This window comes from Heloderma suspectum, chromosome 10, assembly GCF_057233095.1.
Source record: "Heloderma suspectum isolate Gila_16-S chromosome 10, 16-S_ref, whole genome shotgun sequence".
In the NCBI taxonomy this organism is placed as follows: Eukaryota; Metazoa; Chordata; class Lepidosauria; order Squamata; family Helodermatidae; genus Heloderma; species Heloderma suspectum.
In genome coordinates, this window is record NC_139467.1 from 47,224,324 (window position 1) to 47,246,536 (window position 22,213).

General features: G+C 51.7%; 1 protein-coding gene across 3 annotated transcripts; it reads left to right on the forward strand.

Moving 5' to 3' along the window:
• Positions 1-8,943: 8,943 nt before the first annotated feature.
• UTP11 (UTP11 small subunit processome component) lies at positions 8,944-19,333 on the forward strand. 3 transcript variants are annotated; one of them, XR_014785226.1, is made up of 8 exons: positions 8,944-10,325; positions 12,446-12,548; positions 15,028-15,141; positions 16,646-16,739; positions 17,101-17,231; positions 17,936-18,029; positions 18,584-18,694; positions 19,105-19,333. XR_014785226.1 is itself a non-coding variant. In XM_084816265.1 (8 exons), the coding sequence occupies exons 1-8, from the start codon at positions 10,263-10,265 to the stop codon at positions 19,186-19,188; spliced, it is 762 nt and encodes a 253-aa protein (XP_084672391.1). In that variant the 5' UTR covers positions 10,217-10,262; the 3' UTR covers positions 19,189-19,333. The 3 variants fall into 3 exon arrangements, 2 of the variants coding, with proteins under 2 accessions (XP_084672392.1, XP_084672391.1); XM_084816265.1 differs by lacking the exon at positions 17,936-18,029 and adding an exon at positions 10,579-10,640 and having other exon boundaries at positions 10,217-10,325; XM_084816266.1 differs by lacking the exon at positions 17,936-18,029.
• Positions 19,334-22,213: the final 2,880 nt, after the last annotated feature.

Below are 22,213 nucleotides of genomic sequence, written 5' to 3' on the forward strand. Positions count from 1 at the left end.
TGATGTGTCTGTCAGGGGTATTTGCTGGCAGAAGGGAGTGGGCAGGTGATGGCTGCTGGCAGGCCTCCAGGGACAGGAAGGAGGCCTTCCTTGGGGGAGCAGCTGTGCTCCTGCCTTGCCTCGTTTAAGCTGTTCTATGTACCTGTACAAAGTACTGTGGTTCCTTCCAGGGAAGGACCGTTTGGCTTCAGCTGTTGTTTACCCTCATTGTCTCTGTTTCAAACAACAAAGCCACAGCAGAGTCGTGGCAAGCAGAGACTGATGGAACAGTGAGCATGCAGCCTGGTCCAGCAAAGAGTCTTGTAGCACCGTACAGGCAAACAGATTCATTGTCACATATATCTCCCCTCCTACTTTGGGCCAGGCATGGTTTAAAACCTTTTAGTAGGCCTATGTTTACTTGGAAGTAAGCCCCTTTGTGTTGAGTGGGCCTTCTCCACTTAGTAAGCAAATTTAGGATTGCATTGTACTCCTGTTGCATGCTTACCTTGAAGTAAGCCTCACTGAACACAATGGATTTACTTCTGAGTAAATACATATACAGGATTGAGTTGAAATTGGAGGGAGGCCTTTCTTTGCATTTCCTTGAGGGATACTGGAGTAGAAAGCATTTTTTTCCAGCCTATCTCCAGCTCCTTTGCCAGCAAAGATCCACCTCTCTCTCTGGGGGCTTCTTCACATGGAGCTTTTATCCTGCTATTGAGATTGCTCACTCATGGGCATTTGCAGGTCCTTTTCATGATGTCGTTGACCTCCAGGACACATCCAGAGGTATTTCCTGGTTATTCCATCTCAAAAAGATCCAGAAAATAATGAACTACCCAAGTCAAATTGTTATGCTATTGAAACAGCCACTAGATGGTGCTGTTTCATTGATCTCTATGGAACCTTGAAAATTAAAAACGCCCCCTCTCATCCATCACAGGTTTTCCCTCTGTAAACACGGAAAGGCTCCACAACGGGAGGACTGCAGGTTTTTTCTTTAATGTAAAGGCAGCCTGGATTTGAAATTAGCATTGTGCCAGCTTAGTCGTCTCAGCTTGTTAAACTGTGACTGTTCAGCCCTGGGAACAAACTTGGCCAAACTCCAGAGGAGTAGCTGTGCGAAGAGGCAAGAACACAAAAAGCACAGTGCAACCCATCAAACAGATGGTGGCCATGGAGATGGTTATGTAGCTCAGCAGATCTGCGCAGACTCACTCAAAGGCCACCTGCCTCTGTTGCCCTGATACCACTCATGCCCCAAGAGATTCCTGTGCCTATTTTTTGGAAGTCCTGCTGAGTTCAGTGGGGCTTACTTCCAAGTAAGCGTGCATGGAACTGCAGCTTCAACCTTCAACAAAGTGACGTACTAATAAAGAAGAATCTGCCATCTTGGACAGGGCTTCACAACAATCAGTGAGGTAGATCCCTCCTACCCACCGTTGTGGCTGCCATTTCCACCCTAAGATAAGCATCTTTTCTTGGATGCTGGATCAGCCCTGAATGTGGGGAATCCCGCTTTGCCACAGTGCATAGTTCACATCCCTGCCCATCCCCTGCTGCTTCTGCTGATGGCCAGAACTGCCTGGCTAGGTGGCTGCCTCTGCTTCCTACCTGTGCATCCCACTTGTACATGTGCAGATGTCCGTCTGCTGGCTTCTCCTTCTCAAAACGGCTCAGTGTTAAAGAGGCAGGACAAGAACCATATTTGGTATCTCTCTGTAACGGCTTCTTCATTTGCAGTCTGCAGTCAACAGGCGTATTCCCATCTTCAGATGTTCCCAAGACTGCTTACAGAATTGTGCAGCCAAAAGGGACATTTCTCTAAAACTGACCATAGTATCTTTCTGGGCCAGCATGGTGCAGTGGGAAGGTGGGGGGTGGGGGTCTGTTTTACAGTGGCTCCACTCCTCTTTGCAGGGTCGGGTTCAGAGAGCAGCACTGGTGGCTGTAACTTGGTCCCCTGGCAATTATGCGGTGAGGTGCCACAAGGCACTATTTTGTCCCCAATGCTATTTAACATATATATGAAGCCATTGGGTGCAGGCATTAGGCATTTGGGCAGATCTGGCATCAGAGGTTGGCATGGGTAGGCAGATGCCAAGGCCCCCCCCCCCGCTGCAGCTGCCACCACCCCCCGCCCTCCTGGTTGGTCCTGCTAGAATGGTGCGGCACTCATTGGCTGCTGCTACTCGAAACCGAAGGTGAAAAGAACTTTTAGAAGTGCACAGGGGGGCTGTGCTTAGTTGGGCTGCCGCCGCCGCCGCCGCAGTGCTTTGCTAGCACAGCCGGCCAGGCCAGGAGGAGATGACTGGCCACCCTCAGGCTGAACGGGGGGGGGGGACCAGCGTGGGGGTGGGCAGGTGAGCGAGCCGGTGGAGGCTTTGGCCAGCCAGCGGACAGGGGGTGCAGGTGGACGGCTTGTGTGGGCGAGCAGGCAGGCGGAGGCTTCGGTGGGGCCCAATCAGCAGCACGATGCTGATGACCCATTAAAGTCTGGTGCCAGGCCTGAGTTTGGAGGCGAGGTGTCACCAAGCTCCGCACCATTTCTCCATACATCTGAGTTGGGAGAGGCTGGGCATGACCTAGACTGGTGCTTAGACACTGCAGTAGGCTAGATGAGGGCCAGTAAGTTGAAGCTGAATCCTGATAAGATGGAGGTACTGTAAGTGGTTCCCTGGTCCAGGGATTAGGGCTCCCCCCAAAAAATGGATATGCAGTTAGGCACTGCTTCTAAATTAGGGGTGGGCCCTCCAGATGTTTTGGCCTACAGCACCCATCAACCTTCACTATTGGCTATGCTGGGTAGGGCTGATGGGAGCTGTAGGCCAAGCTATCTGGAGGGCCATAGGTTGCCCACACCTGGGGGGGGGGATCTCCACGGTGACAGGCTTAGTTCACTCTCCACTCTGCTGCACTTTTTACTGGAGTCGAAATTTTTAAGAATTAGTTTTCTCTCAAAAGCTGCAATAGCGACAGAACTAAATGCGCAGACCCATGGATTTCATTTTACTTGGGGTGCTGGAACCATCAGGTGGGGTAGTTCTTTCCTGGGGGACTTTGCCCTTCCCCCTCGTTCCCCCAGTAGAAGCAGTTTTTCCCATTCCCGTTGAGAAAATCCCCAGAAGCACAGCAGCGGCCCCTCGCGCTGCCACAGTAGTGGGGACACTCAATCCCTTCAGGTAGCCCACTTTCAGTCTTTAACATACTCCCCCTTCTGTGCATGTTTACTCAGAAGTAAGACATAAATCTCGCTCCCCTGCAGTGAAAGGGTTAAAGGCTAACTTTAGTAACTCCCTAAAGCGCTTGGATGGCTATTGTGAGGGAGGTCCTGCTTCTTCTGCAGTCTTTTTCGCAGTAGCAGTTTTCCTTCTCATTCCGAGCAGGGAGGGGATTGGAAGCAATAGGCAAAGGAGCACACATGGGGGAAAATAGGGTGGGAGCACTAACTCTGCAGACCGCTGGGATGTTGTGAGATTGGGGGGAGCTCTCAGGAGCCATATTAAGGGTTGTTTTTTTTAAGATTATGAAGTCCAGTGTAAAATTACCTAATTCCATCACAGTAGAAATGAACGGTTTGGATCAGAGGGGAGTGGCGTGAGAAGATGGCTTCCTCCACCCCGAGGAAAGGAAGAAGGAACTCCTCGGTGTCCTGTGTCCAACCCCAATCCTCATGCTGCACTCTGGCTCTCTCACCCCCTTAGCTTGGGGCAGAGCCAGATGGGGAAATGGTTTCCACAGGACAAAAGCTGGAAAGGGCTCAGGAGTCCTGGCTTCCAGCCCCCAATATGCCCCCCCAACATTCCTCTGTCCGAGTTGGGGACAGTGATACCCCCCCCCCCCGCGCTGCCGTGCTCTAAGACAGTGAAGTAGCACCATCTCTGCCAAAAAAAAGAATTGAACCCAGGTGCCTAGTATCTCAGGTCTTCCCTTCTTGGGACCCCCAAAAGCTGCCAAGATGACCCACTCCTCTTTTCTGTTTAACCAGTAAGTGGCACGATTCCCTTCTGGCAACCCTCAGGACACAGCATTTTGGCTCTAGCCACTGTACCCAACTCCATTTGGCCAGGCTCAGGCAGCGCTCCTGGTTCTTGTCAGGACAGGCAGGCATTCAACTTGTGCTGTCCTGAAGGGGAGAATGCCATCTTCACCTGTTGTATATATGCCTGCCCTGCAGCAGTTAAAGGCACAGAAGCTCTGCTAAGAGAGGGTGGGTACATACTCTCCCCAATTCAGAGGTATTTATTGGACTGACAAATATATAAATAAGCAGATAGGATGGGCAGATTTGAGGGAGGAGGGGGAGGACTGGAATAGGGGGTGGTGGTCATAGAGACAGCTCTACCATAAGGCAAGGTGTGGTGTCTCTATCGGGGCAGATTTGGGGTGTCTTTAGGCCCTCCTGGGGTGAGTTCTCCTCCTGTGCAAACCACACTGAAATAAGCAAGAGCTGTCAGCAGCCTCTTCCTCTGGTGAGAGCCTGCCTTTGGTTCTGCACATCTTGCTATCCTCTAATAGTCTGCTAATGGAAGATGCTCCGATCTGGAATCCAAGCATTTCAACGCATGGTTAGCTTTCAAGGGGTTGTAGATCCCAGGCATCCAGGCCCTCTTTTCTCATGCAGAAAAAATGAAAATTTGGGGGTGGGGGTCCACTGCCATCACGGGTGCTACTGGCGCTGAGAAAGTCCTCACTACAACTTTTGTATCGGCAATTCGTGCTAGGGTTCGGTTTATGGAATGTAATGTGGTGTTATCTTAAAGAGGAGGGGGTGCCTTTGAACAAGTGAGGGTGGCTTTTCCCCACCCCCAGAGTGTGACCACAACCAGCTCTCTGCCTAGAGTTACCAAGATTAGGGCCTACAAGTTACAGAAACCCCGGACTGGCAACACTTACACGGGGCAGCAGTTGGTCTCATATTAAAACCAGGGAAGCCTGGGTTCAAATCCCTGCCCCCACAAAACTTGCCAGCTGAGCCTCAGCTACTCACTACCTCTCAGCCAAACATACATCACTGGGTTGTTGTGTGGATAAAAAGGGAGGGGCAGAAACAGTGTAAGCTGCCTTGTGCTTATTAGAGGAAAGTTGTATGTATGTTACATACATAGAAGAAAATGTGGAAGACAACAGAAGAAGCCAATGTGGCTTCACAAAAAGCGTAGAGATGACCTGAAAACAAAAAAGGACACATATAGGAAGTGGAAAGAAGGCCAAGTTAACAAAGGAAGAGTACAGGCAGGTAGCACAGAATTGCAGGGATGGCATCAGGAAGGCTAAAGCTGAGAACGAGCTGACATTAGCGAGGAATGCTAAATGCAACAAAAAGGCTTTCTTCAGATACATGCATAGTAAAAGGCAGAGGAAAGAAATGGTGGGTCAGCTATTAAATAAGGACAGCAAAACGATAACAGAGGACAAAGAAAAGGCAGAGGTGCTCAATTTGGCTCAGTCTTCTCCCAAAAGAGGGTCTATGACCCCCCTGGCAAAGGTGAAATACAGGCTGAAGGGGCAGGATTGCAGCTTGAGATTGATAGGCATATGGTCAAGGAACCCCTCATTACTTTGAATGAGTTCAAATCTCCAGGGCCAGATGAACTGCATCCTAGAGTAATAAAGGAACTAGCAGAAGAACTCTCAGAACCACTGTCTATTCTCTTTGAGCAATCATGGAGGACGGATGAAGTGCCAGATGATTGGAGGAGGGCTAACGTTGCCCCTATCTTCAAAAAGGGTAAAAAGGAGGAACCTGGGAACTACAGACCAGTCAGTCTGACATCAATCCCTGGGAAAATTCTGGAGCAGATGATAAAGCAATCCATCTGGAAGCACCTTGAAAACAATGCAGTGATAACTCGAAGCCAACATGGATTTGTCAAGAACAAATCCTGCCAGACGAATCTGAACTCATTTTTTTGATCAAATAACCTCTCTTGTGGACTGTGGGAATGCTGTAGACATCATATACCTCGACTTCAGCAAAGCTTTCGACAAAGTGCCCCATGATATCCTGATGAGCAAACTAGCTCAAAGTGGGCTACATGAAACAACGATCCGGTGGATCCACAGTTGGCTACAGAATCGGACTCAAAGAGTGCTTCTCAATGGGACCTTCTCAAACTGGGGAGAGGTAACGAGTGGGGTACCGCAGGGCTCAGTCCTGGGCCCAGTGCTCTTCAATATTTGTATTAATGACTTGGAGGAGGAGGTGCAGGGAATGCTGATCAGATTTGCAAATGACACCAAATTGGGCAGGATAGCTAATACTTTGGAAGACAGAAACAGAATTCAAAGTGATCTTGATAGACTGGAGTGCTGGGCAGAAAACAACAGAATGACATTTAATAGGGATAAATGCCAAGTTCTGCACCTTGGAAAAAGCAACCAAATGCACAGTTACAAGATGGGGGATTCGTGGCCCAACAACACTACAGGCGAGAAGGATCTTGGAATTGTTGTCGATCACAAGCTGAATATGAGCCAACAATGGGATGTGGCTGCAAAAAAGGCCAATGCTATTTGGGGCTGCATTAAGAGAGGCATAGCTTCCAAATCCCAGGAAGTACTAGTTCCCCTCTACTCAGCACTGGTTAGGCCTCATCTGGAGTACCGTGTCCAGTTCTGGGCAGCACACTTTAAGAAGGATGTGGACAAACTGGAGAGGGTTCAGAGGAGGGCAACAAAGATGATCAGAGGACTGAAAACAAAGCCCTATGAAGAGAGACTGCAAGAACTGGGCATGTTTAGCCTTGAGAAGAGAAGACTGAGGGGAGACATGATAGCACTCTTCAAGTACTTGAAAGGTTGTCACAGAGAGGAAGGCCAGGATCTCTTCTCCATCATCCCAGAGTGCAGGACACGGAATAATGGGCTCAAGTGACAGGAAGCCAGATTCCAGCTGAACATCAGGAAAAACATCCTGACTTTTAGAGCGGTGCGACAATGGAGCCAATTCCGTAGGGAGGTGGTGGGTTCTCTCACACTGGAGGCCTTCAAGACGAGGCTGGACAACCACCTGTCAGGGATGCTCTGACTTGGATTCCTGCATTGAGCAGGGGCTTGGACTCGATGGTCTTGTAGGCCCCTTCCAACCCTAGTATTCTATGATTCTATATAATGAAAGTGCTGGCTGGCATTCTATGGAACCAAGGCCACTGCAGAAAGGAGCGGTGCATAGCAATAAGAGTTGGTCTTTGGGGTGCCATTAGGAGCCTCATGGGGGCCAGCTCCCTCCTCTTTTTTCAGTGAGGGCATGCCTTTGGTTCTGCATATCTCGCTATCGTTCGGTAGTCTTCCAAGAGAACCAGTGTGCTGTAGTTGTTAGAGTGTTGGACTGGGATTTGGGAGACCCGGGTTCCAGTCTGCACTTGGCCATGATGCTCACTGGGTGACTTTGGGCCAATCACTGATTCTTAGCTTAACCTACCTCGCAGGGTTGTTGTGAGGATAAAGTGGAGAGGATGAGGACCATGTAAGACACCTTGGGTTCCTTTCAAGAGGGGACAAGATGGGATATAAATATAATAATATATGAAATATCAGAAGCTCAGCTCTGCTCCGGAGTTCTCTCCTTCTCCCACAGCCTCCATTTGATCCCAGAAGGCATGAACATTGAGGATGGTAATCATAGAATCAGAGAATAGTAGGGTTGGAAGAGGCCTATAAGACCATCGAGTCCAACCCCCTGCTCAATGCAGGAATCCAAGTCAGAGCATCCCTGACAGATGGCTGTCCAGCCTCAACTTGAAGGCCTCCAGTGTGGGACAGCCCACCACCTCGCCAGGTAATTGGTTCCATTGTTGTATTGCTCTCACAGTCAGGAAGTTTTTCTTGATCTTCAGCCGGAATCTGGCTTCCTGGAACTTGAGCCCATTATTCCGTGTCCTGCACTCTGGGATGATCGAGAAGAGAGCCTGGCCTTCCTCTCTGTGACAACCTTTCAAGTACTTGAAGAGTGCTATCCTTTCTCCCCTCAGTCTTCTCTTCTCAAGGCTACACATGCCCAGTTCTTTCAGTCTCTCTTCATAGGGCTTTGTTTCCAGTCCCCTGATCATTTAATAGCTGAGTACGAGAAGGCTGCATATTGTCGCCCTGCTTATTTAACTTATATGCAGAGTACATCATGAGAAATGCCGGGTTGGATGAATCACAGGTTGGAATTAAGATTGCCGGGAGAATTATCAACAACCTCAGATACGCAGACGATACCACCCTAATGGCAGAAAGCGAAGAGGGTCTCAAGAGCCTCTTGTTGAGGGTGAAAGAGGAGAGTGCAAAAGCTGGTTTGAAACTCAACATTAAAAAAACTAAGATCATGGCATCTGGCCCCATCACTTCCTGGCATATGGAAGGGGAAGAAATGGAAGCAGTGACAGATTTTACTTTCTTGGGCTCCAAGATCACCGCAGACGGTGACTGTAGCCATGAAATTAAAAGACGCTTGCTCCTTGGGAGGAAAGCTGTGGCAAACCTAGACAGCATAGTAAGAAGCAGAGACATCACCTTGCCGACAAAGGTCCGTCTAATCAAAGCTATGGTTTTCCCAGTAGTAATGTATGGCTGTGAGAGCTGGACTATAAGGAAGGCTGAGCGCCGAAGAATTGATGCTTTCAAACTGTGGTGCTGGAGAAGACTCTTACGAGTCCCCTGGACTGCAAGGAGGTCAAATCAGTCCATCCTAAAGGAAATCAACCCTGAGTGCTCATTGGAAGGACAGATCCTGAAGCTGAAGCTCCAATATTTTGGCCACCTAATGCGAAGAGAAAAGTCCCTGGAAAAGACCCTGATGCTGGGAAAGACTGAAGGCAAAAGGAGAAGGGGGCGGCAGAGGATGAGATGGCTGGATAGCATCACCGATGCAATGAATATGGACTTGAGCACACTCCGGGAGAGGGCGGAGGACAGGAAGGCCTGGCATGCTATGGTCCATGGGGTCACGAAGAGTTGGACACGACTGAATGACTGAACAACATGGTGTAGTGGCTAGAGTGCTGGACTGGGAGTCGGGAGATCTGGGTTCTAGTCCCCACTTGGCCATGGAAGCTCACTGGGTGACTTTGGGCCAGTCACAGACTCTCAGCCCAACCTACCTCACAGGGTTGTTGTTGTGAGGATAAAATGGAGGAGGAGGAGGATTATGTACGCCACCTTGAGTTCCTTGGAGGAAAAAGGGCGGGATATAAATGTAATAAATAAATAAAGCACCTGCGAGTGTTTGGAAGCCGGGTCTATATGCACATTCCTAAGGAAAGGAGATCCAAAAAGAACTCCAGAACTGAAGAAGGCATCGTGGTTGGCTATGCTCCAGGAAGCAAGGGATACAAGATCGTAAACCAAAGACAGACAACTGTATGAAGAGTGGTGGACTTCAATGACTGAGAAAGAAGAGATCCGAGCCATGCTGGCGATGACTGCAAAGGGGTCGAAGGTGACAGCAAGAGCAAACAGTTGGAGGAGTATTGCCTGACACGGAGAGATGCAGCTGTCACCCAAACACAACCAGATGAGGAAGTACAAGTGGAAGCTCCTAGAGAGCCAGCAGATGAAACAGAAGAGCCAGAGGTTACTGTCGAACTACTCCTGAACCAAAACCCAGATGCTCATCGTAGTCCAACAAAGGGGTTCCAGCTGAACGATTCACCTACCTTGTAAGGTTGTCATTGCCACAAGAACCAGCACGAGGGAAAGAAGTAGAGATGTCCACAGAAGCAAGCAAATGGAAACGGGCAACACAAGACAAATTTGGGGCACTATGCAAAAACAAAATGTGGACTCCCACAAAACTGCCAGTCAGGAAAAAGCCCATAGGCGGCAAACGGGTTTTTAAAGCCAAGTAGGGTGCAGAAGGGGAGATACGGTGAAACTGACACTCGTGCCAGCTGCAAGACATGCTGCAACGCGAGTGGTCTTCGGCCCAGCAGCTCCAAGAGCCTGGCACGCTGACGGAAAGACCGCATGTCTGCGGGGAACCGCGGAAGAACCGCACGAGAACGAGCCCCCGGGTTCGCGAGGCACAGCAGCAGCCATCTCGCGCGCAAGGCGCCGGGCTCCTTTGGTGGAAGCGGGCAGCGAGCGCGGGGCGGGAGCCGAGCGAGAGGCCGAGCGGCCCTGCGCGCAGCGGAGGCGGAGAGGGGCGCTGCGCCGCTCACGGCGACGGCCCCGCCCCGCCCCGCCCCGCCCCGCGGAAGCTGCGCCCCGCGGGCGGGCGCGGCCTCGGCCTGGCGCCGCAGGGGCCGGCGGGGGCGGGGCGGGGCCGCGGGCGGAAGCGCGCTGCCCGGCCGAGCATGGCGGCGGCCTTCCAGAAGGCGGCCAAGTCCGGCCGGCGGGAGCACCGCGAGCGCGCCCAGGTGGGGCCCCGGCGCCGCGCGGCGTCTCCTGCCGGGAAGGGCCGGCGGGGCGGGGCGGGGCGGGGCGGGGCGGGGCGGGGCGGGCCGCCGGCGAGAGATCGCGGGAGCCGCGGGCGGCACCCGGCGAGCTCGCTCTCGGGCGAGCGGGGGCCGGGCGGGCGGCGGGTCCCGCTAGGGGCGGAGGCATCGCGAGCGCGCCGCGGGCGCCCCCGCCCGCGCCGCTCGCCGAACGCCCGCGCCTGTCTCCCCGCAGCCCGCCTCGCGGAAGCACCTGGGCCTGCTCGAGAAGAAGGAGGACCACCAGCTGCGCGCCGCGTGAGTAGCCCGCGCGCCCCGGGCCGCCGGCGTGGCGCGGGGCCGCCCCGGGGCCTCTCCAGCAAGCGCCGCCGGGGGCCCTGTGGCGCCGGGGAGCCCCGAGCGCCTCGGCCTCGGGGGGCGAGCGGGACGCTGCGCCGCCCGGCGCCGCCGCCTGAGCGCGGAGGCCCTCAGCGGCGGCGCCAGCGCCTTCCCGGCCCCGAGGACGCCCGCGGGCTTCGGGCGCGCGCCGCTTGTGGGATGGCCGCTCGCCCCCGGGGGCTGCGGAGCGACGTCGCGCGGCCAGGCCCAGGAGCCGCGGCGGACCAGCCCAGCGCCCGTTCCCGCAGTGGCCGGCCAGCGCCCCACCGGGAAGCCCCTCCCGCCTCTGCTCCTAGCAGCCGTTTTTCCCATATGGGAGGTGATGTGCAGGCGTCAGGACTAGTAGTTATGGATCGCCTTCTCCTCCGTGCATTCCTCTAACCCCCTTTTAGAGCTGTCCAAGCTGGTGGCCATCAGTTCATCTTGTGGTGGTGAATTCCACAGTCAAGCTGTGCACCGTGTAAAGTAGTAGTCCTGAATCTCCCACAATTCAGCTTCATGGGATGATCCCGTCGCGTTTTAGCATTATAAGAGAGGTAGAAGACATAGGCCTGTCCGCTTTCTCTACTCCGTACACAATTTTCTCCACCTCTATCATATTCCCCCTTATTTGGTTTTTTTCTTTCTAAGCTGAAAAGCCCCAAATGGAACCTTGCCTCATAGGGGATTTACTCCAGCTCCTTCATCATTTTTGTTGCCTGTTTTCCAACTCTGCAGTATCCTTTTCGAAATGTGGTGCCCAGAACTGTACAAAGTATTCAAAATATGATTGTACAATAGAATTTTATATGGTCGTTATGATGCTGTCAGTTTAGTTTTCGATTCATTTCCTAATGATCCCCAATGTGGAAGTTGCCTTTTTCATAGCATCTGCACACTGGGTTAATCATTTAATTTATCCACTACAGTCCCAAAGTCCCTTTCCTGGTCAGTCACTATCAGCTCAGACCCCATCAGTGTATAATCAGCTGGGATTTTTTTGCCCCAATGTACGTCACTTTACACTAGCTTATATTGAACTGCATTTACCATTTTGAAGCCCATTTCTCCAGGTTGGAGAGATCTGTTTGGTGCTCTTCTCAATCCCTTTTTTTTAAAACTACACCTAATTAGGTACTCACCCCTAATTCTGGAACACTTATGAAGAAGTTAAGAAGAAGCAGTCCCAGTCCAGATCCTTGGTGTACCCCTCTGTTTACCCCACTTCCATTTTGAAAACTGACCATTTAATCCTGTTCTCTGCTTTCTCTTTAACCAGACTATAACAATCTATAACAGGACATGGATAGGAACAGCTTGCTGATTCTGAGAGCCTGGATCCATTGATAGCATCTTCCTAATGAGTTTCCCTACACAACTTGAGAGAGCAGATGAAACTAGTGAAAACTGTAGACACGTATTTTAGGATTTTTTTATTTTTTGCCCAATTTTTACTTTGTAAACTGCCTTGGGATTTATTTATTTAATGTTAAAGGGCAAATATAAATATCCCAAATAAATGTAGCTGTTGCTGCCTTTTCTTGGCAGAGTATTCCCCAAATTACATGTCCTACTTTAGGGTTTATCCCTGCGGTGTGTTTATTGCAGTGGATGGCAACTAGTTCTAATGTCAGGCGGAAGAAGGTGCAGCTCTTCCCTGTTCTTCCTTCCAGCTGCTCATAGCCCAGTTGTGGAGAATTCTGTGTGGAAAGGCTGTGCTGATGTTGTGCTTTGTTGCCTTTCAGTGATTACCACAAGAAGCAGAATGCACTCCGGGCACTTCGCAGGAAGGCCCAGGAGAAGAACCCTGATGAATTTTATTTCAGAATGACCCGTGTGCAGCTTCAGGTGAGTGTGTGCGTTCTGCATTAGCCCTTGGCGCCCTGCTAGTTTGCTCAGTGGAGACTGTCATCAGGTAGCTGTATGTATCTGATCAGGCTTTGACAAATCCAGCCCTTTCAGGACAAGCCCATCATGCTTTGGTGAGTGACGTGATAGGGTGATTACGAGCCTGCTCAAGTGTGGAAATGCAGGAAGCTGCTCGAGTCACTCTGTAGGAGGAAGCTTGTTCAGTTATCTTATTTATACTATTCAATTGGAGCAAGAAGATATCCCAGCATAAAACAGGGGGGGATTGTCCCCTGATCATCCTCATTGCCCTCCTCTGAACCCTCTCATTTGTCTCCATCCGTCTTAAAGTGTGGTGCCCAGAACTGGACACAGTTCTCCAGATAGAGCTTTCAGTCTGCAACCTTCTTGCAGTCACTCATTTTTAGCATTTCAATGACTTGAACTGCAGGGGACTTAATATCAAAAATAAATGGACACAGAAATAAAAGGGAGTGAGGAAAAGTATCAAGCAGAACTAAATAAGCATCTTACCGGCTAAATTCCACACTGTCCCCACACTTTGAGGTTGTACCTGAAAGCAACGTAAATGTTGAACTTACATACGTTCATGTGTATGTGTGCGTGGGAAAAAACAACCTTACAGATTTGAAAGGTTGACGGGGAAACCCTATCAAAAGCTGTGGAATAAATCTCAGATTAGAAGTAAAAAGATTTTAACCTACATAAAGCCTGAGTTAACTTCATCAGTCAATAGCTGTGCTGATAAACGCATATAATATTGTTTCATAGAATCATAGGCTTGGAAAGGGCCTATAAGACCATTGAGTCCAACCCCCTGCTCAGTGCAGGAATCCAAGTTAGAGCATCCCTGACAGATAGAATCATAGAATAGTAGGGTTGGAAGGGGCCTACAAGGCCATCGAGTCCAACCCCCTGCTCAATGCAGGAATCCAAGTCAGAGCATCCCTGACAAATGGCTGTCCAGCCTCGTCTTGAAGGCCTCCAGTGTGGGAGAGCCCACCACCTCCCCAGGTAATTGGTTCCATTGTCGTATTGCTCTTACAGTCAGGAAGTTTTTCCTGATGTTCAGCCGGAATCTGGCTTCCTGTCACTTGAGCCCATGATTCCGTGTCCTGCACTCTGGGATGATTGAGAAGAGATCCTGGCCTTCTTCTCTGTGACAACCTTTCATGGACTTGAAGAGCGCTATCCTATCTCCCCTCAGTCTTCTCAAGGCTCAACATGCCCAGTTCTTTCAGTCTCTGCTCAAAGGCTTTGTTTCCAGTCCCCTGATCATCCTCATTGCCCTCCTCTGAACCCTCTCATTTGTCTCCATCCGTCTTAAAGTGTGGTGCCCAGAACTGGACACAGTTCTCCAGATGAGGCCTAACCAGTGCTGAGTAGAGGGGAACTAGTACTTCATGTGATTTGGAAGCTATACTCCTATGAATGCAGCCCAAAAGAGCTTTTGCCTTTTTTGCAGCCACATCACATTGTTGGCTCATATTCAGCTTGTGATCTACAACAATTCCAAGATCCTTCTCACTTGTAGTGTGGTTGAGCCACATATCCCCCATCTTGTTACTGTGCTAACATGGTGTGACTAGCCTTCACAGTTGGCTAGTAGGAACTAATGCTGGACTGTGAAGCCCAGCCGTAATTTGTAGACCCCTGTGCCTGAGCGGAGAATAGGATGGGGCTAGATTTGGAGGAGGGTGTTTTGAGAGAGTTTGTGTTGGGAGATGGATAATTGCGGAGTAGCTTCTGCTGTAGGCCTTCAGGACTTGACAGACTGGACTAGCGCTTAATACTCCATTTGGATCTGCCTGTTCCATGTTTCCTGTGTCTCACTGGGAGACTAGGAGCTGGTTTGCATGTCATGCTGACATTCCTGAGTTCTTTAACCCAGGAATTGCCAGGGATAAACGCGCTGCCTTTCATGTGCTGCTTCCTGTGAGCCCGTCGTTTCCGCTTTCAGTTAACCCAGAGTTAACTCAGCAATTGCCCACGGTTTGTTGTTGGGTTAACCCTGGATTGTTTAACTCATAAACACCCAGAAACTTTAACAATCGAGAGTTAACCCAACAACACAACCATGGGCAATTGTTGAGTTAACTCTGGGTTGGTAATTGAAAGTGGAAATGATGAGCGTGCAGGAGGCAACGCTTGTTGCTTTGCTCACCCACAGCCATTCCTGGGTTAAACAACCCTGGAATTGCAGCGTGATGTGTGAACCAGGCCTAGAAGTTCCATGCCTGTTACTTGTGTCTTTGGAATGCTACTGTTGGATTAGCTGGGGTTTTAATCAAAAGTGTAGAGGAGGGTTACTGGCCTCTTCCCAGTAGCTTGTCCACAAATTGTTTGGTCATCCCAAAGCAATCAAGTGCCCCTGTAAGTCTCCATGGCCCTGTCCCACTCTCAGCCCCAGCACCATGGTTTCTGTCTGAACTCCATACATGTGTTCGCTTGCTGGTAGGATGGAGTTCACGTGATTAAGCAGCAGGAAGAAGAAACCACGCTGGAGCAGCAGAAGCTGATGAAGACGCAGGATCTGAAATACATTGAAATGAAGCGAATAGCTGAAGTCCAGGTCAGAGCACAGTCTTCCTCTCTAGGATCCCCACTTGAACTAGGGGGCTTCAGGGAACTTGCTTGCTGGCAACTCTTCTTGTGGGTGTGGAGGATTAATTGCCTGGTGCTCTCTGACTTAAGTGTCAAGCTAGACATGAGGTTAAGTGTTGGTTACAACTGTGTCAGTGTTTTAAAAATGTAATACCAGACATGGGTGTGTGTGTGACTTTTCATCAGGACCAGAGTCTGTGGGGGTGGGGTTTAACCCTTCCCCAACAGCGATCCCAGTGAATCTCCCCCCCTCACCCGCTTGCTGCAATTCGCCACAGGGGAAATGCTCTCGTTGGCCAGGTCACAAGGCAACAGCAAGATGATGGGGCTGGTTCTCCACTGGAGGGTCCCTAGGACATGATGGGAGAGAGAAGCTGCCTCTTGTGCAGCACATCCCAGGGGGAGCCTGACTGTAACGCCATGAAGCCTCAAAGGTGGCTCAGAAGTGGCTCAGAAGTGGCTCAGGGTTAAGCCCGTCTCACCAGTGTCTGTCCTAGTGGTTCCAGCAGGTCTCTGAGTGATGCACATGGCACCAATCTGCCATCCTGCTCTGCTGGCTGGCCATGTCACTTCATTTAAAGGGATGAAAATGCCACGTCAGGAGTACTGGTGGATTTCTGCTTTCTTGTCCAGTTTTGTTTGGGGGTTGCTGTTTGCAAAATGCACCCTGCCCCTTGTCTCTCTCAGGAGCTGGAGGCAATGTCTGACCTTTTTGTGCAGGCGAGGGGCAGTGGGGGATCAAGTGGCAGCCCCACGTGCCAGGGGTGGAAATTATATCAAAGGCCAGTATGATCACAGACCAGATATTTTGGACTGTGGCTAATGAAATGACAATACTGAACAAATATTGTTCAGTTGAGCGCCCCCCCCCCCCTCCAGTGAACAACCCCCAACCAAGGGTAATGGGATGCTGATATGCACTCTGTGGAGGGGTCACATTTGTCTTTGTGTGAAGTGTAAGGTACCAGTAAGGTACGTACAGCTTGATTGATGGTCACATTTGGGGATGGTAAAGAGTCTTCCCCAGGGTAGACTGGCTGTTCTGTGTGTGGCTTGGCTTATTCCTCTGAGCGAGGCGCCTCATAAGCAGCCTTCTGCAGTGCTCCTGTCCTGGATTGGGTTAGGTTGGTCTTGGAGAGGGGCTGGCAGCCAGGTCATGCCTCTCATGGGGAGGCTGTCCTAGATGGTCTCTGCGACCCGTAGGAAGCGCCCTGATGCCGCGTCTGCTCCTTGGCCCATAGAGTCTACTATTGCCTGTTGTGAGTGGCAGCGGCTGTTCTAGACTTCAGGGAGTGAGAGCTTTTCTTCATCACCCATGCATTAATTCAAGGCGTTGGGACTGAGCCTGGGCCTCCTGCCCGCGAAACCTGTACTCCCTCGTTGCGCTCTGGCCCTTCCCTGCCCTTCCAGCACCAGTGGTTCTGTGCTTCCCAGCAAATGCTAAATGGACTTGAATCTTTTTTTTGTCTCAGAAAATTGAAAGGCTGAAGTCAGAGCTCCACCTGCTGGAAGCTGAAGGAAAGCAGCCGAACAAGCACACCTTCTTTTTTGACACAAAGAAGGAAGGTAAAGATATAGCAGGTTGCATTAGCTGGATATAGGAGAGGGGAGTGTGGGGGTGTAGATGCTTCAGCACCTTCCCCTGCCATTGAGGGGGTGGGGGGCTAAAGGCAGCTGATATCTCGGCAGGGGTGGTAGAATAGCCCTGGTTCTGTTCTCTCCCTCTGCTCTGCAGTCATTATAAGAACCATATCACATTAAGAATTGATGCCTGCACTACTTTGTTTTGCTCCCCCCCGCTTTCCTTTTGTGTTGCGGTTTTTTAGATTGTATGCCTGAGGGAAGAGACTGGCTTGTTTTTATCTGTAAACCTTTCCAGCTGGAGACTGGGGGTATAAATTCCTTAAATCTGGCTTTCCTTTTCCAGTGCAAAGATTTGACATTGCCACCCACCTGAACACTGCTCCTGAGCTGGTGGGCAGAGTATACAACCGTCCAACCCTTGAAACACTGAAGAAAGATTCCATTCAGGGGACCACCACACCTGCCCAGTTACAGGTCTGTACAGGCGCTGCTTTTAAAGTTGAGCATAACGGCTTTCTCTTTGGTAGCTAACCTGAGTCTGTGTATGGTGATGTAAAAGTAGAATGGGTGTCCTAATTCTGTCTTGTAATGCAAAGAAGGATTGATGTGTCTTCATGTCTCGGGGCTAGGGATGATGTCGTGGAGTTCTCCCAAGCCCCTCAGGTAGTAGGGTGACCAGAAGGATAGGAATAAGGGGACTCTTCTCTCGGCCCGTAATGCAGAAGATTGTCTGCCACTGCTAATTCTATTCATAATATTTGGGCTGCTCAGAAACTGAAGAATTATGTGAGCTGAGAACTGGGCCAGAGAAGCCTTCACACCCCTCGCGCCCCAGCGCTTCGGAGCAAGGTCCTTCTGTTTCCTCCCTCCCTGCGGTCCTCTTGCACAGCGGTAGAGCAGGCGGCTGTCCATGGCTGGGCTGGAGACTTGACTTTGTGCTGTCTCCTGTCTGGGGTGTGGAAAGCTTGCCTTGAGCAGCAGAAATATTTCTACCTGGCTGTGTCTGTGTTGGGCAACAGAAAGCAACTTGACTGTGCAGCAGAGGAATGCGAATGCTGTCCACACCAGCTGAGGTGGAGGCTGCTGGAGGAGATGGTAGATAAGCTCCCCACCCTCCTGCTTGCTTAGTGTTGAAGTCTCTGGGCTAGTTCAGACAGGTGGGTTTTCTTCTCTTCCAGGAGGTTTGAGTCATCTTCTTCTGCAGGCGGAACAAGCTGGGATCTGTCCTGTTTGATAGTGCTAATTAGCTCACACCTGCCATAAGATGGCTTGGTAAAGTGCTGTCATGCTGGGGTTCGCAGCCTGGGGCTTGGGTGCAATGGGAATGGGCAACCTGTTGGGCTCAGCCCAGGGAAGAGGCCCAAGCACCCTCTGCACCTGCTCTGGTGAAATAGGGGGCCCCTACTGCTCCAGAGAAGTCCTCCTGTCTTTGCAGGCCTGTGCGTGCGTGTGCACCTGCGCACTTTTGTTGGGCCTGATGGGAGGTGTCCCTTTGGGAATCCCCCCCCCCCCCAGGGGCTCTGGGGAGCTCCACAGCAGCAGGGTGTCTGTGGCTTCCCTTGAGAGCCAGCAGCAGGAAGATACGTCCCATCTGCCTCGCATCATGGGTGCTGAGATGTGAGAAGGGCTGTGCCTTTGGGTTAAGAGGGGAACATGCTGGGAAACCTCACCAACCCACAGTGAAGAAGTTGGAAGTGGCCCTCGGCATGGGGAAAGCAAGACGCCTGCCAAGTTTGTCCCTAAGAGCAGTTGGGAGCATCTTGCATTCCCTTGGGGGCTTGTCTCTGTCCACTGCGGAAAACCAATGGTTTCTTTTCTGTCTCTAGAAATTAGCCCGACAGAGGAAGAGTCGGTACAACCTGCTGAAGCAGCGCATTGAGCGTGAGCGGAAGATGTTTGTCATTGCTCAGAAGCTCCAGACCCAGAAGGATCTCTTGGTGGGTGAGGGGCCTGTGCTTTGCTCTCTTCTCTTGGCTCACAGCTGAGGTTGCAGCAGCTCTCCTTTGGGGCTCCAGCTCAGGACTTACCTGGCTGGTTCGGTGCAGTGGCTGCTCCTGCCGCCTTCTGGGTCGGTCTTTTTAGGTGATGAGAATGGGGCTCCTTTGATCTCCAGCATCTTGCTATGTGGAAAACAACTTAGCCAGCCTCACAGTCAGTTAACTAGGCCAAGAAACCCAGACAGCTTCGGCTATTGGGCAGGGTAGAAATGAAATAAATAAATAAGAAACCAGGGCTCAGGGATATGTCACCTCACCGAGTCCAAACTCTGGCTTTTCTCTCCACAGATGTGTCAATGCTTTGGGGAGGGTGTTTGATTTGGAAATACTTTCTTCTCCCTTTTTTTCAGGACAAAACTCAGAAAGTGAAGCTGAAGAAGGAAACGGTAAACCAGCCAGCTATTTACAAATTCCAGTTTAGGCGGAAACGCTGACTGTTTTCGACCAAGGGGGCATGAAGAATGCCCCCCCTCCCCCCGGTTGGCTCTGGGGAGTCCCTGCCCATATGGATTACTTGCAGGAGCAATTGGATTCTACTGATTTTTCTCTGTCTCAGAATAAATATACAGTTCAAATACATTCCTCAGGAGGATTTCTAGTTTTTGTGTGTGCAGGGGCTCATTTGACGGTCGTGGGACACTCAGGCTGGCCTTTTCAGCTTGACCTCTCCCCTGCCTTATCTCTGGGGAAACGTCACTTCTGCTCTGTCCCGTTGGGCAGGCAGAGAACCACGGATAATGGGGAAGTCACTCGTGCTGATTGGCCTTGACTGATCTGCTTGTACTTGCAGATGGTGAAGGGTTGCGTGTGTGTGGTGGGAGGGAAGCGGATTTGGGGTGATTTGGAGAGGGCAGCAGCAGGTCCAGAGCAGCTTGGCCCCTTTTCGGCCAGGGCTCTGCTGCTGTGCTCCTGCCTCCACCCTGGCCAGCGACGACACGCCAAGGATGAAGGAGGGCAGGTCTCTTGCTGCAACTCCCTTTGTGGCTTCGGCACCGTCCTGGTTTTCTGTTCCAAAGAGGGCCATCTGCTCAAAGGTGCTGTGCACTCTGATGGGGCGGCAGGGAAAGTTTCTCAGAAGAGTGGCTCCGACTGGCGTTTCTTGGCCCTGGCGAGCTCTGAGGCTCATCTGGCGTTGGCCTTCTGGCCCAAAGGATGAACCTGCCTGCAGGGGAGGCTTGGTGTTGAATGGCCAGCAGGTGGCAGTGCTGCTCCAGGGCTGGCTGTGCTGCTCGGGAACGCGGCAGTCGGCGCGCAGGAGCCGAGTACAAGCCCTGGACTGCTGGCGTTCCCCTCGCCACTGGCGGGGCAGTGGCTTGGCTCCCTTTTGTGCAAGCGACACGTGGCTCGACACTGCTGGACATGTTTCTTCTCTGTGCACAGACCACCACTCTTCCCTCAAAGGCAGAAAGAGCCATGACTAACGGGCTTGCTCAAGCCAGAAGGCATGGGGGTGCCTTGGTGTCCGGATCCTTCAGCCTGTGGAGCAGCGCTCCCCCCCTTACTGTGCCACTGCCTTCCGTGGTGATTGGCAGTGCCACCTTCTTGCCCCAGATTGTGTTTTCGGAAGAGCTGTCTTGCGTGGGAGACATCCCTTAAGGGGGTGCCCTTCCTTTGGTTGTGATTCACTTAAATTCTATACCACCCAGTGGCAGAAGATCTCTGGGCAGTTCACACAACAGAGCTAACCCACCCACCCCGCCCCGGTTTTGGTGCTAAGAGGGGGAAAGGGTTGCCATTGGGCATGTGAGGAAGGCTTGTCCTGCTCCGTGAATAGCTCTTCAGCCTGGGCCTAGGGTACTGGGGTCCACCTGGGTTGGGTCTCCCATGGGCGGCATGGGGGGGCAGAGTGTGGATGCCTGGAGTTCAGGGATGGCGAGGACAGTGAAGCTGGTGGTCTCCCCAGCTCTGCGGAGGCCGTGTGCTGCCTGGCAGCGGATCCTCCCTGGTCAGCCCTGAGCTGCTGCTTCGCCCCTCTCTCCTTGGGTGCTGCCAAGAGGGCTGTAGAGACGCACCGCCATCCCTCTCCTAGTGCCACAGTAATACACTAAAAGTCCCAGGCCAGAGGCCACGGGAGGCAGCCGCCGCTGGTGCCAGCTGCATGCATCAGGATCTCCGCACATTCAGCCGTGGAACACTTCCTGCTCAGTGCAGTACTCTTTCCGACAGCTGTGTCCAACTATCGGAGGCCTTTGTGTGTGCTAAAGGGAGAAGGCATCTTGCGTCTTCACATGGAGTCTGGTGCTGCATTTTCCTTGCCTTTGCTGCACATCCATCTCCCTACCCTGTGGGGTCAGTGTCATCAATGTTTGGAAGCAGATCCTGTAAGATCCTCCGGGCCCTTCCTGCTGCTGAAGGGTGCTCGGGGAAGTGCCCATACTGAGAGCGCCTGGACAGACAGTGCAGATCTCCCCCCACCCCCGGCCACTCCATGCTCCAGCAGACTGCAAAACGCTGTTTGAGGTGCTGAGGAGGGCCATGCAGCTGCCTTGCTGCAGGACTTCCCTGTATTTCCCAACCCTGCTGAAGCTTGGGTGGGGTCTCTGAGCCCCCAGCTCCTGCCTGGGGGGATCCGTGGGGAGAGAAGCAGGTGGGGATAATTATAGCAACAGGGACTGAACAGGCAGGTTCCTGAGCCTCTGCTGCCTCTCCCTGCTGCCCCCCGCCCCCTGCTGCAGCTGTATCCCAAACCAGCTGGGTTCTGGGTGACTGCTTCCTTCCTCGAGCTGCACTGGGGAGCACGGCCTAGAAAAGCTCCCAGCAGGAGCGGAGGGGCTCTGCCTTGGCCATGGCTGTGCTAAGAATCATGACCCCAGCTGCTGGTTCTGCCCTGCAGTTCCTGGTTGCTGCCATGAACCCTTTGAGGCCTTTCAGGCAGGCTTCCAGGTTGCTACTTAAGCCAAACCCAATGGTGCTTACGTGTTCTAGCTCTCTCTACATTTGCCCTACGTCAAAAGTCTGGGTGAGGATGTGTTTGTTCATGAGGGCTTTGAAGTAGGCCCCGTAAGGGAGCTGCCTTAGAGTTTGGCTAGCTCGGCATTGGCAGTGCTTCTCCGGGACTTCAGGCGGGGGTCTTTTCCCTGACCGTAACTGGAGATGCGCGAGACAGAATCTTCTGCATGCAAGACATGTGCTCCAGCACCCTTCTCCACAGATAGGCATGATCCAAGGTATATTCCAGGATTCTTGGAGAAAGAGTAACCTACATTTTGTCAGCTGCCCAGAGAACTTTGGCTACTGGGTGGTATAGAAATGAAATGAAATAAATAATGCCCTTTTGTGGTCATTGTCAATGTTCAAGCCTGGGAACAGGCAGTTTGCATAACAACTGCAACAGTGAACATAATGCCTCCCATGGCTGGGAAATGGGCTCTAGTTTTTGAGTAAGTTGTGTTTGCATCTTTGAAGCCCAATGTTGGATCTTCAGCAGGGGGCTATTTTTTAGATCCGCTTCAGAAGAAC